The 16504-nt window shown below is 53.2% G+C and overlaps 1 protein-coding gene across 1 annotated transcript; it reads right to left on the bottom strand.

Moving 5' to 3' along the window:
* Positions 1-443: 443 nt before the first annotated feature.
* On the bottom strand, positions 444-11643 carry c34h11orf98 (chromosome 34 C11orf98 homolog). Its single transcript, XM_052043922.1, has 4 exons — positions 11519-11643; positions 9957-10078; positions 8561-8658; positions 444-6279 (listed from the first exon to the last, which is right to left on the bottom strand). The coding sequence occupies exons 1-4, from the start codon at positions 11552-11554 to the stop codon at positions 6149-6151; spliced, it is 387 nt and encodes a 128-aa protein (XP_051899882.1). The 5' UTR covers positions 11555-11643; the 3' UTR covers positions 444-6148.
* Positions 11644-16504: the final 4861 nt, after the last annotated feature.

Below are 16504 nucleotides of genomic sequence, written 5' to 3'. Positions count from 1 at the left end.
GCAGACTAGAACAGCCGACGTGACCACCTCCCTCTGAGCTGCCACGGTTCCTCCTGCTGGGGCATGTAAGTTTTCTGATACGTTAGCTGTTTGGATTCAACTCTCAGCACCCCATCACAAAATCAACCCTCTACCGTCACCCTCTGTGAATACCTCAGTCGAGAATGATCTGCTTCACTCCAGGTCTTTGGGTCCTGGAGTGACTCCTGACACCAATGTGGGAATAGCAAACTCTTCCACAGATGGGACGGGAGGTGCCAAAGAACGTGCAGATGGTCGACAGTTTGTGAGGAGGCCCACTCTCTCTGCACCTTATGCTAGGCTTCTGTGTGCTGCCAATGCGTGGCCTCGAGGTTCTCAATCCCATCCCCAATGTGAAGGGCACATTTAATGGTGTGCTGGTTGTAACGGCAGCGGAGCAAACTCACTGGCTGTGGGGAAAATTCACTTTATTAATGCAGATTGTAATTCTTACAAGTATTTAACAATAATAGATTTTAAAATGTACTTTTAATAAGATCTATGACTTTGGCTTATACATGTACTGTCAATACAAAATACTTAAAGTAATAAACTTAGTTCTTTCTTCATGATTTGCTGCCTTTGTGAATTCTGTGATGTGATTGGCTGATCAGCAGGTTGGGTGACGTCACTGTTACTGTGGCTCCCTCTTGCTTCTTGCCCCATGTACCTCCTGTTGCAGCAGCAGAGTCCTGGACAGACTGGAGCACCCCTGTAGATCGGGGACCCTATGGGCTGTCTGACTGCGGGGGGTTTGGTTTAGTCGTGCAGCCCCTGTATGGGTGAGCAGGCCTTGTCCTGCTGTGCAGGGGCAGCACAGAACCGAGGGGCCACACATCATGAACTGAGGCTCGAGGCAGCCTGTCTCATCAGCAAAGCTCTCCATCCAAGTGGGACCACATGGAGGGAAATAACGGGTCTGGGTTCAAGACATTAAACACTGCTAGCACAGTCTGTCTCTGCAAGGCTGAGGTTTGGGGGCTGGTCAGTCACAGACTGAATGCAAGACGGTCACCGACCTACAGGAAAGATATCTATAAGCTTGAAAGAGTGCAGAGGAAATTTATGAGGATACTGACGGGACTTGAGAACCTGAGTTACAGGGAAAGGTTGAAGAGGTTAGGACTTTATTCCCTGGAGCACAGGAGAATGAGGGGAGATCTTATAGAGGGACAAAATTATGAGGGGTATAGATAGGGTGAATGCATGCAGGCTTTTCCCCCTCTGGTTGGGTGAGGCAAGAACTAGAGGTCATAGGTTTATGGTGAAAGGTGAAATATTTAAGGGGAATCTGAGGGGAAACTACTTCACTCAGGGTGGTGCGAGTGTGGAACGAGCTGCCAGCGGAAGTGGTGGATGCGGGTTCAATTGTAACATTTAAGAGAAGTTTGGATAGGTCCATGGTTGGGAGGGGTTTGGAGGGATATGGTCCGGGTGCAGGTAGATGGGACTAGGCAGAAGATCAGGTCGACACGGACTAGATGGGCTGAAGGGCCTGTTTCTGCTCTGTAGTACTCTATGACTTGACCACACAATGAACCAACCACACAGTCTCCCTCTGTGCACTGTGGAATGTCCAGAGAGAGGGAAGCTGCACCTACAACAAATATCAGAGGGATTTAAGGAACAATCGAGTTCCACCCTGTAGACCTGCAGAGCCACAAAGCTCCTGACCACACAGCAAAATGCAGAGATGTACACACAGTCACCCACAGGTATGTCAGTGGCATGGCAGTTAAAGTACCTCACCGGAATCCAGGGCCATGAGTTCAAGTCCCACCACGCAGCCCATGACATTCAGCTAATAATCAGTAGGTGGGGGAAATAAAACAATAACTGATCTTAGTCTCAAAGATCAGGAAAACTGCCAGATTGTCATGAAAACCATCTGCCCTTCAGGGGAGGAAATCTGCTGTCCTTACCTGCTCTGCTCTAGATGCGACTCCAGACTCATCTCCTGCAGCTGACTCTTCGCTGGCTGAGCAAATCACCCCAGATTACCACTAACTACGTTCGAACACAGACACCCGTACACCAACATGGCCCTGACTTGGGCACCGAATTCAGACAAAGCAAAGTTGCTTCCAGTTGCAAAGCCCTCTGCATAAACCTCTGGGGACCGCTGTCTACTTTGGGAATGTTGTCCCACATCCTAGTGCAAAACCTGCCCGACATTGTGTACTCACAGGATGACAGCTCACTGACAACGTGCCAGCCTTCCCCCTCACAATCCTTGGGAGCGTCCTGCACCACCACCACAAAAGACCCACCAAAGGAACGCCACAGATGCTGCCCAACCTTCTGTGTTTCCAGCACTTTTATTTCAGAGTTTCAGCATCTGCAGTGTTCTTATTTCCAAGGGATAAACCTCATTGACCGTGACTTCGCCAATCTCCCTGTGGCAGGTGTGCCTGTCCACGACAGCACTGATGGAAGCAAATACTTCACAGTCCTTGAGGAGACACGGCGCCATCTTCACACTGAGGACATCCTCCAGCGTGTCGTGTGGCGCTATAATCAGGTGAAACGGGACAGTGGCAGAACAGAACAGGCTGCTCAAACCTGGGCACCCATGAGGTGCTGTGGACCATCGATGACAGCGGAAATGTGCTCCAGCTCAAGCTGTAACCCCGCGGGCTGCCATTTCCCTCCCTCTACCTCACTATCAGGGGCAATGGTGCAGTGAGGGCTGCAGAAGGGCATGTCGAACCAGCACCAAGCATGCCAAAAACCATGAGGTGTACGTCTAGTGAGGCTGTGGTACAGACTACATGCGTGATGAACACACAAACAGCAGGCAGGATACTGAGCCAAACCACCTTGGAACCAATGCGTGGGGTCAAAGTTCTGCGATCCTGCCACATCTACTGAACTGAGCAGTCACGTGAATACTGTGGCTGTGAGAGCAAGTCAGAGGCTGGGAACCCAGTGGTGACTCACCTCCAGCACAAAAGCAGCAGATTGGAGGGGAGAAGCTGAGGGGTTTTAGGCTGCAGTTATGACACGTTGGGAAGATTTCGTCGAATGAGCTGTGGCTTTTCAAATGGGTCTTCCTCCTGCGCCAGGCTCCCTCTCCAGATGTAGACTCCAATGCAGCGGATGGTGCAGGATGCCAGTGATGCCAACTGTCTGAGGCTTGCTGTTGGAGAGACACTCCCTGCAGCCAGCCACAGCCGTCAATCATAACTCTGGCTCGTCCTCCTCGGGCGCTGACAGCCACTGTGCCAGCTGCTTCAGGTGACGGACGATTGCCGACCAGTTGGTGATGTACCAGATCTTGTAGAGAACCTCCATGGTGAGGACCAGCAGCAGCAGTGCCAAGAAACAGAGGAAGACACGGTCCGCGTAGTAAATCACCTTGTGTTTGAGGGTCTGGTTCTGAGGGCGGGGGGGCGGTCTCGGCTCCACATCGTCCTTGCCGAAGACCGAATCCTCGCTGTCCTCGGACTCCCCTGAGACCGGCTCGTCCCCGTTCGCCATCCGCTGCACGCCCCAGCTGGTGTGGCGGGCCGGACCTTGTGCCGAGGGGTCCGTGAGGCTGCTGGTTCAAGGTCAGACAGGAGTCTGGCGGCAGCCGCTGGCGCAGAGACCCGGCTCCTGTTCAGAGCTGGTGGGGAGGGATTGTGATGCTGCTTCTTAGCTCAGCACCAGTCAGCAGGTATAAAGCTGTCCTAATCCAGACCGGCATTAAAGGCATAATCCCTGGCTGACACACCAGTCTGTCCCCGGGACGTTTCCAGAGAGGGAATTGGATCACAGCGAGGGTCAGAGGGATCCACATATCGGTCACATCACTGGGACTTCTATCATCCTCCCACACCCCTGCCAGCTCTTCAGCCACAGTGGCCCTCAGCCGTGCCTTTGATGCAGCTTCAGACCACGTATCTGCTGCATCATGAAACCTGCCCACCGGGACATCCCCCGACTTTGCTGCTGCTTCAGCTCTTCGGCTGCAGAAGCCCTCACAGTGTCTTTGCTGCCTCCAGACACGGCTCTTCCCCCACTCCCCCAGCTGCCCTTCGTTGTCCTCCCCTCTGTCACTGAATCAGTCCGCTGGTGGCTGCCTGGGCCCTGGGATTCCCTCCCTGACCCTCGCCACCTCCCTCTCCTGCCTCAGAGGTCCATATCTCCTTCTGCCCAGAGAGAAGCCTTTGCTCAATATTAACTCTGTGAAACATCCCCGACTGTCCGACCAGTTTCAAGGGAATGGCTGATTGCAGGATATTGGGGCTGCGATATCATCTCCTCCGGTCTCCTGAGCTCCGTCCATCACGTCCCTGCTCCATCACTGAGCACACCAGAGGATGGGCCCCATACCCAGCATCCGTACGAAGAAGGCCCTGTCCCCCAGTGTACGGGACCAGGCTCCACCACCACAGGACCTGGTCAGCGGGGACCGTTCCTCACGTTAGACCATCAGAAGTGGGATCGGGACAAGGACATCCAGCCCCTTCCTCTCTATTCCACAGGTGTTCCTGGCATGCGGCCGCACCTCAGGGATTGGCCATGTTTGGTTATCAGCTCTTGGGCTCCGATTTTTTAAATATATGCGTCAATTTTATTGGTATTTGTGATCATCAATAAAGATTAATTTGATGCATCGGCCTGTTTCTGTGTCTCAGACCACACTGACCCCTGGCTCAGTATCAACAACAAACATGGATGGGCTGCGGTTCACGGTAACCATCTCCCTCCTCAGGCTTTTGTGGTTTGCGTTGTATATTCCAAATATCTTAGATGGAAAAGATCCTCTGTAATTGTCCTGCCCCTAAACCAATGCCCTCTGGTTTGAGGCACCACCTGTCATGTGGGAAAGTTTCTGACGATCCATGCCCCTCGTCCTTTCTGTACACTTCAGTCAGTACCCCCTCTGCCTACTCTGCTCCAGGAGAAACACACCCAGCCTACTGACTCCCCTCGTAACTGAAACCCTCCGTACCAGCAATGTTCCCGTGAACCTCCCCGCACCCTCTCCAGTACCATAACATATAAGAGCAGAATTAGGCCATTCAGCCCATCGAGTCTACTCTGTGATGTACAATGACATCTTTCCCATTGTATGGTGTCCAGAACTGTCCACAGTACTTCAGCTGTGGCCCAACCAATGTTAATAAAGCATCATCTCCCTGCTCTTGCCTACATCAGCTGGGACATAGAATGCAAGTATCCCTTCTGCTGCGTTATCTACTTATCCCTCCATTCCTCAGTACTCCCTCGGGCCCTCATTCACTGTGTACGTCCTCCCCTTGTTACTTCTCCTGAAGTGCATCACCTCACACTTCCGGATCAAACGGCACCTGCCACGGCTCTGCCCATGCAGCCATGGATCAATATGGTCATGTAACCTGTCCACCCATCACCAACGTCGGTCATCTGCAAATGCTGAACCATGCCTCCTACATTCACATCCAAATGTCAATGCATAATGTAAAATTCCAGCTCACTACTGCTCCTAAACAGCCCCTTCATTCTCAAAGTTAGCAATTAATCCTTTCTCAACACACAATATTAAATACAAGATTTATTCCTTCGTTTGCTCATCCACATCCTGATCTAGAAGATCAGATGATATCCATTTGTGCCATTCATTCTTGTTACCAATACTGTTGTGTGGTTGTGGGCAGGAGAGAAGGGCTGGGGAAGGGAGCGATGGAAAGCTGTGGAGGGGAGAGGGTGGTGGGATGAGGGGTGTGGTTGACAGATGTGGAAAGAGCAAGGGTGTGCAGAAATAGAGCTGGAAGTTGGCGAGGGAGAAGTTGGGCTCAGACCAGCAGGGATGGTCAGTCTGGGTCTCTGCAGCTGCTTCCAGTGACCCCAGGGAAGGACACACGTGGCACTGGCATGTTGGTGGGTGCCCCGACTGGTCAATGCACCACTTCACATACACTGGTGATGCTTCACTCCAGGAGCTGGTGGTTTGGCTGCTGTAGTTAGTGGCTTCTGGTGGAGCAGCACAACAGCTGGATGCTATCAACAACTGTCTCAATTTAGTCACTGATTTGTGTCCAGTTGGCACAGACACTGGACAAACCTGCGGAGATGTGTAGCAAAATTAGGTCCCATATGGCAGCCACACTGAGACATCCAGGGTCCTTCAATGGGATCAGCAACCTCTGCCCCGTCCTGTTCACACTGACTGCTCCAAGGCCTCTTCATCCTTCATTTCCACGTTCTGCACCTCTGCTTTCCGCTCCTTGTCTCCGTCCCTCACCACCTCCGTGCCTGCCGCCTGCCTCATTCCTTGGGGAGCAGATTCAACTGGAAATGGACAAAAATATTGTCAAAGTATTTGAAGGAGTGGCTCAGTGAACAGAATGGAAGCAGAGGGTGGGGCGAGGGGGCTAAAGGGCACCTCTGGGGGTGACTGATAATTGGAGCATGAGGAAGCCTTCCTGCCCCTCTAGCTCAGCTTCTGCTTCACATCCCCCTTCCCGCCTGATGCGCATCTCCTCCAAATCCCCGCCGGTGTAAAAATAATCCCCTGATCCCAGTCTTGAAATTACTAACTGAGGGAGCATCTCTGGGGGAGAAAATTCCAAAGGTTCATGACCCCAAGGGAAGAAAATGCCCCCTTTCTCAGCCTAAATGAATAACCCAGATGTTTTCAAAAGACATTTGATACGGTGCTGCCTTATTGCAGAAAGTAAAACTCGTCATGTTGGAGGTAACACACTGTGTGGAGAGAAGACTGGCCAGCTTACAGGAAACAGTAGGCAGTATGGGTCTTCTGGTTGGTCGGTTGAAACCAGTTGCGTGCTGCAGGGATCAGTGCTGGATCTCAGCATTTTACAATTCTTGCAACTTACTTGGATGATACCAAAGGTTTGACTGCTAAGTTTGTTGGTGATGCAAAAATAAGTATAAAAGTAAGTTGTTAATACAAGGGGGTTAGATGGACAGATTGGTTGAGTGTGCAAAGATCTGACAAATGGAGTATGTTGTCAGAAAATGTGAAACTGTCTGATTTGGCAAGAAAAATTTTAAGAAGTGTACTCTGAATGGTGAGCGATTGTAGAGGGATCTGGGAGTCTATGCACGATAAGCAATTGGCTAGTATGTGGGTAGTCAGGAAAGCTAACACAATGTTATCATTTATTGCAAGGGGAGTTAAATGCAAATGCAGGCAGTTTTCTCGGGCGTTGGCACGATCTCACCTGGAGTACCGTGTACAGTATTGGTCTCAGTAACATTCTTCCTGAAATAAAGCATTGGAAGCAGTTCAAAGACCTGCTACCTAGACGAATACCTGGAGTAGGTGGTTTGCCATGTGAAGATTGGACAGGCTGGGCTAGAAGAGGACAAGAGGACTTGACCCAAACATTCAAGATCCTGAGTGATCTTAACAGGATGAATGTGGAAGGGACATTTCCTCGTGGGAGAATCTAGAACCAAGGGTCACTGTTTAAAGATAAGAGGTGGCCCATTTACAACAGGGGAATTTTGTGCCCCACTGCGAAGTCTCTTCGAGGTATGCCCACCCTGAAGAAGTTATTCTCTAACGGGAGTTCCGGAAAGCCCTCACTCACTGCTCCCCCTCTGTGATCTCTGCTGCTATTTGTGTGCCCCTCCCCCTGCCTTTCTATTCTGGCTTCTGCCCTCTTCCTTTCCAGTCCTGATGAAGGTCTCCACCTGAAATGTCGACTGTTTATTTCCCTCTACGGATGCAGCCCGACCTGCTCAATTCCCCCAGCATTTTGTGTGTGTTTGCCCACAGCAGCTGCATCTTTGTTTTCTTCCACAGCGTGAAGGAAGAGTAATCATTGACTATTTAAACACAGAAGATGGGAGTGGGTCATGCAGCCTTTGTGCCGCTCCACCTGTCTGTAAGATCATGGGTGCTCTTCTATCTCGCTACCACATTTCCTCCTCCCCTCCACACGCCCAGGTGGTCAGGCAGCATCTAGGAGGGAAATGGACGTTTTGGGTCGACACCCTTCATCTGGACAATTAGAAGCACCTTGGCCTAGGTCTGGCATCCGTGTTATAGCCAGGCTGACCCCCACCGTCAATCCCTCTCAGCGTTTACATCAGGGGTGTCAGGGCTCTGTGTGGGTTGAGAGGCAGGAGCACATGGGGGACATGTCCTGGGTGACAAAGAACAAATCCAGAGGGGCTGAGGTTGCACCAGGAGCGGCAACACGAAAGTGAGGAGACATTAAGGATGACAGATCCATCTGAGCTGACGGGGGCAGCGTTCTGGGTGGGAGGCAGTCTGAGGGGGCCAAGCTGGCATCCAAGGGGGGCCGAGCTCACAGCCCATGGGTGCGGTGAGGAGCAGGATGAATACAAGGGTCAGGAAACAGTGGCTCAGTCCTCTAGATCGGCAGGTTCAGGGACAGGTGCTCTGGGCTTTCTCCTTGGTGCCGAGCACTCACAACTGGGGAGAGACTGAGTTAGCATTTCACGCTGACTCCGTTTCTCTCCCTCACTGGGTGCCTACCCTGCCGAGTGCTTCTAGCATTTTATGCAAGCGTGTGCGGAAACATTCAGCCACTCAGTTGATTGAAGGAAAGGGCAAGGAGAGATGTTCTCACAGTACCATCCATAGCAGAGCCCTCCCTCTGACTGTGCTGGATCTGTTTCTGCAGCTTCCTCCTCTTCTTCCCAGAAAGTGTGATATTCGCTCTCTTATTTGAACTGCAAATGAGAAATATCACAGCCTAGTAAGTCACCATGCTACCGAACCAGCAGAGAGCTGCTACCATAGAATCATAGAAAACTACAGCAAAGAAAACAGGCCATTCGGCCCTTCTAGTCTGTGCCAAAACATTATTCTGCTAGTCCCATTTACCTGCCCCCAGCCCATACCCCTCCAGACCTCTCCCGTCCATGTATCTATCCAATTTACTCTTAAAAGTTAAGAGCGAGCCTGCATTTACCAAATCAGATGGCAGCCCATTCCACACTCCCACCACTCTTTGAGTGAAGAAGTTCCCTCTAATGTTCCCCCTAAACCTTTCCCCTCTCACCCTAAAGCCACGTCCTCTCGTACTTCTCTCTCCTGATCTAGGTGGAAAGAGTCTACTTGCATTAACTCTGTCTGTGCCCCTCATCATTTTGTAAACCTCTATCATATCTCCCCTCATTCTTCTCCGCTCCAAGGAATAAAGTCCTAACATGCTCAACATTTCCCTGTAACTCAACTCCTGAAGACCCGGCAACATTCTTGTAAATCTCCTCTGCACTCTTTCAATCTTACCGACATCCTTCCTGTAGTTCGGCGACCAGAACTGGACATAATATCCTAAACTTGGTCTCACCAATGATTTATACAACCTCACCAAAATATTCCAACTCCTATACTCAATACTTTGATTTATAAATGCCAGGATGCCAAAAGCCTTTTTTTACAACCCTGTCTACCTGTGACTCTATTTTCAGGGATTTACCTGACAATAGCACCTTCCAGCAACTGTACGACACTCGGACAGTCACCTCAATTAGGGCAGAAGGAGCAGAGAGAGAGGCAGTAAAGTTTAGGGAGGGAATTCCAGAGCTCAGGCAGATAAAGGCATGGCCACTGGCATTAGAGTGTTAAACCTGAGGCCAGAATTGGAAGAGTGCAGAGAGCCTGGTGGTTTGGAGATCATATTACGAGACCAGGGGAGGGATATTCAGCCCCTGCAGCCTGCTCACCATTCAGTCAGATCAGCCCAATGCCCCAAGTGTCCAAACATTTCCTGATTCCTAACCTAGAATAAACAGACCAAGCACCCATGGCCCATGGAAGGGGGGTTGGCAGACAGAATTTCAAAGATTCACAACTTTTGACAGAAGAGATTCTACACCTTGATTTTCACATTAACTAATGACAACTAAGTGTGGGAAAGTGCAAGCTACACAGCTTCACCAGGGAACTGTGAGAGCAGATGTCTCTGGTGCCCAGCAAATGCTTGTGCCAGAACAAGAGGCCTGAGGACAAGCTGGTCTCTCACCATCGTTTCTTCAGGTGATGGATGGTGATCAGGCCCTCGTCAATCACAGCACCAACTATGGGCTTCTTCCTCTTCGCTTTACTGGCAGCCCTTCGCCTCTTGAAAAGTTTTCTCTGCAACTCCTGAAAAGGGCAAAAGGAAGAAAAGGTGTTAGTCTGAGGGAAGGAACACGCACGAGACTGGTCAGACCTCCGCTCTGCCCAGCCTCTCACGCTGCTTTACGGCACAAAAGGAAGTCCATCGCAGATCCCAGCAGAAATTCCCACCAGTCCCAGCTTCCCCAGTGTAACCCCATTCCTGGAATTATTCCACTACATTTCTGCACCTCCTCCGTCACTTTCGGATGGTGCCAGAGTGAAGTGGGAAGGTAGCACCGTGCCAGCCCAGCCCTTCACTCCGCACCCTCTCCTACCCGTCCTCACCATTTCCACACTTCCAGAGATTGTGCTCAGACCCCCAGCCTCTGTCCCCGCCCGCTCTGTGGAACCCAGCACCTCGTCTGCTCTGTCTCCTGTTCTCTTCCTCTGCACTCTGCAGGCGGGGTGTGGGGGAGCAGGCGGGGAGAGTGGGGGGGCAGGCGGGGGGGGGAGAGCGGGTGTGTGGGGGGGCAGGCGGGGGGAGGGGGTGAGTGGGGTGGGTTGGGGGTGAGTGGGGTGAGGGGTCGGGGGTGAGTGGGGTGAGGGGTGAGTCGGGGGTGAGGGGTCGGGGGTGAGTGGGGGGGTCGGGGGTGTGGGGTGGGTCGGGGGTGAGTGGGGTGAGGGGTCGGGGGTGAGTGGTCGGGGGTGAGGGGTGGGTCGGGGGTGAGTGGGGTGAGGGGTTGGGGGTGAGTGGTCGGGGGTGAGGGGTGGGTCGGGGGTGAGTGGGGTGAGGGGTCGGGGTGAGTGGGGTGAGGGGTCGGGGTGAGTGGGGTGGGTCGGGGGTGAGGGGTGGGTCGGGGGTGAGTGGGGTGAGGGGTCGGGGTGAGTGGGGTGAGGGGTCGGGGTGAGTGGGGTGGGTCGGGGGTGAGGGGTGGGTCGGGGGTGAGTGGGGTGAGGGGTCGGGGTGAGTGGGGTGAGGGGTCGGGGTGAGTGGGGTGAGGGGTCGGGGTGAGTGGGGTGGGTCGGGGGTGAGGGGTCGGGGTGAGTGGGGTGGGTCGGGGGTGAGGGGTCGGGGTGAGTGGGGTGGGTCGGGGGTGAGGGGTCGGGGTGAGTGGGGTGGGTCGGGGGTGAGGGGTCGGGGTGAGTGGGGTGGGTCGGGGGTGAGGGGTCGGGGTGAGTGGGGTGGGTCGGGGGTGAGGGGTCGGGGTGAGTGGGGTGGGTCGGGGGTGAGGGGTCGGGGTGAGTGGGGTGGGTCGGGGGTGAGGGGTCGGGGTGAGTGGGGTGGGTCGGGGGTGAGGGGTCGGGGTGAGTGGGGTGGGTCGGGGGTGAGGGGTCGGGGTGAGTGGGGTGGGTCGGGGGTGAGGGGTCGGGGTGAGTGGGGTGGGTCGGGGGTGAGGGGTCGGGGGTGAGGGTCAAGGGTGAGAGGTCGGGTCGGGGGTGTGGGGTGGGTCAAGGGTGAGGGGTCGGGGGTTATTCCCCACTCACCGTGCGCGGACGGTTGATTTTCCCTCCGGGCGCCATGTTCCCGCCGCGCTTTCCCACCGGAAGTGTCGTCACTGGTCGCTCCTGTCAATCATTGTGAACCAGCCAATGGCGAGTCAGGGGGCGCGGCCTCAGTTTAAAGGGCAACGGGGAGGAGCCGCACCTGATGCGGGAGGGAGCCGCCCCCTCCCCCTCCCCTCCCTCACCCCACCCTCCCCCCTCCCCTCCCCATTCCCCCTCCCCCCTCCCCCTCCCCTCCCCTCCCTCACCCCACCCTCCCCCCTCCCCTCCCTCCCCCCTCCCCTCCCCTCCCTCACCCCACCCTCCCCCCTCCCCTCCCCTCCCTCACCCCACCCTCCCCCCTCCCCTCCCCATTCCCCCTCCCCCCCTCCCTCCCCCCACCCTCCCCCCTCCCCTCCCTCCCCCCTCCCCTCCCCTCCCTCACCCCACCCTCCCCCCTCCCCCTCCCCTCCCTCACCCCACCCTCCCCCTCCCCTCCCCATTCCCCCTCCCCCTCCCCATTCCCCCTCCCCCTCCCCTCCCTCCCCCCTCCCCTCCCCATTCCCCCTCCCCCCCCTCACCCCTCCCTCCCCCTCACCCCTCCCTCCCCCCTCCCCTCCCCATTCCCCCTCCCCCCCTCCCCCTCCCCACCCCACCCTCCCCCTCCCCTCCCTCCCCCCTCCCCTCCCCATTCCCCCTCCCCCTCCCCTCCCTCCCCCCTCCCCTCCCCATTCCCCCTCCCCTCCCTCACCCCTCCCTTCCCCCTCCCCTCCCCATTCCCCCTCCCCCTCCCTCACCCCACCCTCCCCCCCTCCCCATTCCCCCTCCCCCCCTCACCCTCCCCTCCCTCACCCCACCCTCCCCCCTCCCCTCCCCATTCCCCCTCCCCCCTCCCTCACCCCACCCTCCCCCCCTCCCCATTCCCCCTCCCCCCCCTCCCTCACCCCACCCTCCCCCCTCCCCTCCCCATTCCCCCTCCCCCCTCCCCTCCCTCACCCCACCCTCCCCCCTCCCCTCCCCATTCCCCCTCCCCCCCTCCTCCCTCACCCCACCCTCCCCCCTCCCCTCCCCATTCCCCCTCCCCCCTCCCCCTCCTCCCTCACCCCACCCTCCCCCTCCCCATTCCTTCTTCCCGCCAATTTCCCCTCCCCTCCCTCACCCCACCCTCCCCCCTCCCCTCCCCATTCCCCCTCCCCCCCAACTCCCTCACCCCACCCTCCCCCCTCCCCTCCCCATTCCCCCTCCCCCCTCCCCCTCCTCCCTCACCCCACCCTCCCCCTCCCCATTCCTTCTTCCCGCCAATTTCCCCTCCCCTCCCTCACCCCACCCTCCCTCTCCCCTCCCCCATTCCCCCACCCCCTCTCCCCTCCCCCTCCCCACCCCCTCTCCCCTCCCATCCCCTCCTCCCCATCCATCCCCTCCACCCTCCCCTCCTCTCGTCCCCATATTCCCCATCCCTACCACGCACATCCCCTGTCCCCACCTCCCCTCCCCACCACCACTGTGCCCTGAGACCCCCACCCCCACCCAATGCAGATGAAGGGGCCTGACCCAAAACATCAACTGTCCATTTCCCTCCACAGATGCAGCCTGACCCGCTGAGAACCTCCAGCATCTGCAGTCTCTCCTGTGTCTCTAAAGGTTCACCACCCCTCTAAGTGAAGAAATGTTAGGGGACCCATTGTTCTCAAATTGTGCCCTGGCTCTAGATTCCCCATCCAGTGGAAACATCCTCCCCGCATTTAGTCTGTCAAAGCCTGCAAAAATTATTTGTGTTTCATTGTGATCCCCTTTTATTCTTCCAAACTCCTTCACTGCATCACTCCTCTGGCAAGTACAAAACTACACAATACTAGTGTGGTCTCACCAAGGCCCTACATTAGTCCCCCTTGTCTACATCCTCATAGGCTCCACATTTGTCAGACATGGTTTTCCTTTAATAAATCCATGTTGACTACATCCTTCCTTATAGATTCTAGCATTTTTCCAAGCACTGATGTCAGCAAATGTGTTTTCTCTCTCCCCCATTCTTAAGTAGTGAGGTCACATTTGCTACCCTCCAAACCACAGGAACTACAGCGGTCTGGATGATGACAACCGGATCATTCAATATCACCAAAGTCACTCTTTCAAAGCTCTGGATATAGATCATCAGTTCCTTGGGATTTATCAGCTTTTCAGCTCATCAAATTCTCTAAAACAACTCTTTGATGAATACTTATTTCCTTCAGTTCCTCATTCTTGCTGGACCCTCGATTCTCTAAGGCATCCAGTTGGTTTTGTGTGCGTCTTTTTCCCTGAAGACAGACATAAAGTAACTGTTGAACTCCTCTTCCATTTCCTTATTTCCCATTTTAAATTTCTGTCTCTGTCTATTAGGAGATCAAAATTTCCCTCTTTACATGTCTATATATAAACAGTCCACGTTTATGTTTCTTGTCAGTCTATCTCATTGCCTTTGTCAATCTACTGGTCCTCCTTTGCCAAGTTCTAAAATTATTAATACAATAACTACTATATAATAGGGTGTTGTATGGTGAGGCAGGTTGTTGGAGGAGCCTTGTTTTGTGAATATTTGTGTGCAAGGCCTATCCTCTCATATATTTCACTTAATGACTTGGTCCTTGGTCACTGAATAAGCACCATCTGCACAGGTACCTCATGTCTGTCATCCCAATGGAGTTATCAAATTCTATCTTGATAATCACAATTGTATTTGACCTTTCAGGCAGTCCATATCAGGTCACACTTCAGTGCATTTATCAACTCACCTTTTCTTAAAACTCCAGTTACAAACATGTTAATCATTCTATCAAAACTTTTCATAAGTTTCACACCACTTTCAAAAGTGCCCAGAACCTTTGCTCCAATGAAAATAAATTAGTTACCACGTAGGTACAGTAGGTAATTGGGGGACACACAGTGGACACAGCCCAGCACATAAGGGAAAACAGCTTCCCCTCCATGGACTCTGTCTATACCTCTCGCTGCCTCGGTGAAGCAGCCAGCATAGTCAAAGACCCCACCCACCCAGGTCATTCTCTCTCCTCCCCTCTCCCATCGGGCAGAAGATACAGGAGCCTGAGGGCACGTACCACCAGGCTCAAGAACAGCTTCTATCCCACGGTGATAAGACTATTAAACAGTTCCCTTATACGATGAGATGGACTCTTAACCTCACAATCTACCTTGTTTGACCTTGCACCTTATTGTCTACCTGCAATGCACTTCCCTGTAGCTGTGACACTTTACTCTGTATTCTGTTATTGTTTTTACCCTGTACTACCTCAATGCACTCTGTACTAACTCAATGCACCTGCACTGTGTAATGAGTTGATCTGTACAAACGGTATGCAAGACAAGTTTTTTCACTGTACATCGGTACAAGTGACAATAATAAACCAATACCAATTTACTGCAGAAGGGAGGAAATTTTACTACCATCTCATGCACAGGTGAGGCTACACCATTAGTAATACATAGTGTTTTATCTAATGAACAGTACACTTACATTCAGAGAAGGTTCACTTGGTTGTTCCTGGAATGAAGTGGTTGGTTTAATCAGACACAGTTGAATTTATACTCACTAATGTTTGGAGGTAATCAAATTCTGAGGGGTGGGAGACAGTGCAGTTGTTGAGAGGATATTTCCCCTGGTGGGGATATCTGGAACCAGGAGGTATCATTTCAGAATAAGGTGGAGATAGAACGTAGAACACTACAGCACAGTGCAGGCCCTTCGGCCCACAATGTTGTGCCGACATTTTATCCTGCTCTAAAATCTATCTAACCCTTCTCTCCCACATCACCCCCTATTTTTTTTATCATTCATGTGTCTATCTAAGAGTCTCTTAAATGTCCCTAATGAATCTGCCCCCACAACCTCTGCCGGCAGTGCGTTCCACGCACCCACCACTCTCCGTGTAAAAAACTTACCCCTGACATCCCCCTTATACCTTCCTCCAATCACCTTAAAATGATGTCCCCTCATGTTAGCCATTCTCACCCTGGGAAAAAGTCTCTGACTGTCCACTCGATCTATGCCTCATCATCCTGTACACCTCTATCAAGTCACCTCTCATCCTCCTTCTCTCCAAGGAGAAAAGCCCTAGCTCACTCAACCTATCCTCATGCTCTCCAAACCAGGCAATATCCTGGTAAATCTCCTCTGCATCCTCTCTAAAGCTTCCACATCCTTCCTATAATGAGGCGACCAGAACTGAACACAATACTTCAAGTGTGGTCTGACCAGAGTTCTATAGAGCTGCAACATCACCTCGCGGCTCTTGAACTCAATACCCCGATTAATGAAGGCCAGCACACCATAAGCCTTCTCAACAACCCTATCAACCTGCATGGCAACCTTGAAGGATCTATGATAGTGGACCCCACGATCCGTCTGTTCCTCCACACTGCTAAGAGTCCTGCCATTAACCTTGTATTCTGCCTTCAAATTCCATCTTCCACAGTGTATCACTTCACACCTATCCAGGTTGAACTCCATCTGCCACTTCTCAGCCCAGGTCTGCATTCTATCAATATCCTGTTGTAATCTACAGCAACCTTCTACAGTATCCACAACACCACCAACCTTTGTATCACCAGCAAACTTACTAACCCACCCTTCCACATCCTCATCCAAGCTGTTTATAAAAAAATCACAAAGACCAGAACAGATCCCTGCGGAACACCACTGGTCACCGACCTCCAGGCGGAATATGCTCCATCTACCACCACCCTGTCTTCTATGGGCGAGCCAATTCTCAATCCACACAGCCAATTTCCATGGATCCCATGCCTCCTGAATTTCTGAATAAGCCTTCCATGAGGAACCTTATCAACGCCTTACTGAAATCCATGTACACCACATCCACTGCTCTACCTTCAAAGTGCTTTTTCACATCCTCAAAGAATTCAATCAGGCTCGTGAGGCACGATCTGCCCCTCACAAAGCCATGCTGACTGTCCTTAATCAGCCTATGCTTCTCC

The sequence above is a fragment of the Pristis pectinata genome, chromosome 34 (assembly GCF_009764475.1).
Source record: "Pristis pectinata isolate sPriPec2 chromosome 34, sPriPec2.1.pri, whole genome shotgun sequence".
NCBI classification, from domain to species: Eukaryota; Metazoa; Chordata; class Chondrichthyes; order Rhinopristiformes; family Pristidae; genus Pristis; species Pristis pectinata.
The sequence above is the reverse complement of the archived record's forward strand: the minus strand, read 5'-3'. Positions and strand labels throughout refer to the sequence as shown.

Bases quoted from the DNA above. Each gene is read 5' to 3' on its own strand.
- c34h11orf98 (XM_052043922.1), bottom strand. From the start codon at position 11,554: ATGGCGCCCGGAGGGAAAATCAACCGTCCGCGCACG. The intron at 8,659-9,956 runs GTGAGAGACCAG...TCTCATTTGCAG, and splicing joins CATCACCTGAAGAAACGATG to TTCAAATAAGAGAGCGAATA. The intron at 6,280-8,560 runs GTACTGTGAGAA...GTCCATTTCCAG, and splicing joins GGAGGGCTCTGCTATGGATG to TTGAATCTGCTCCCCAAGGA.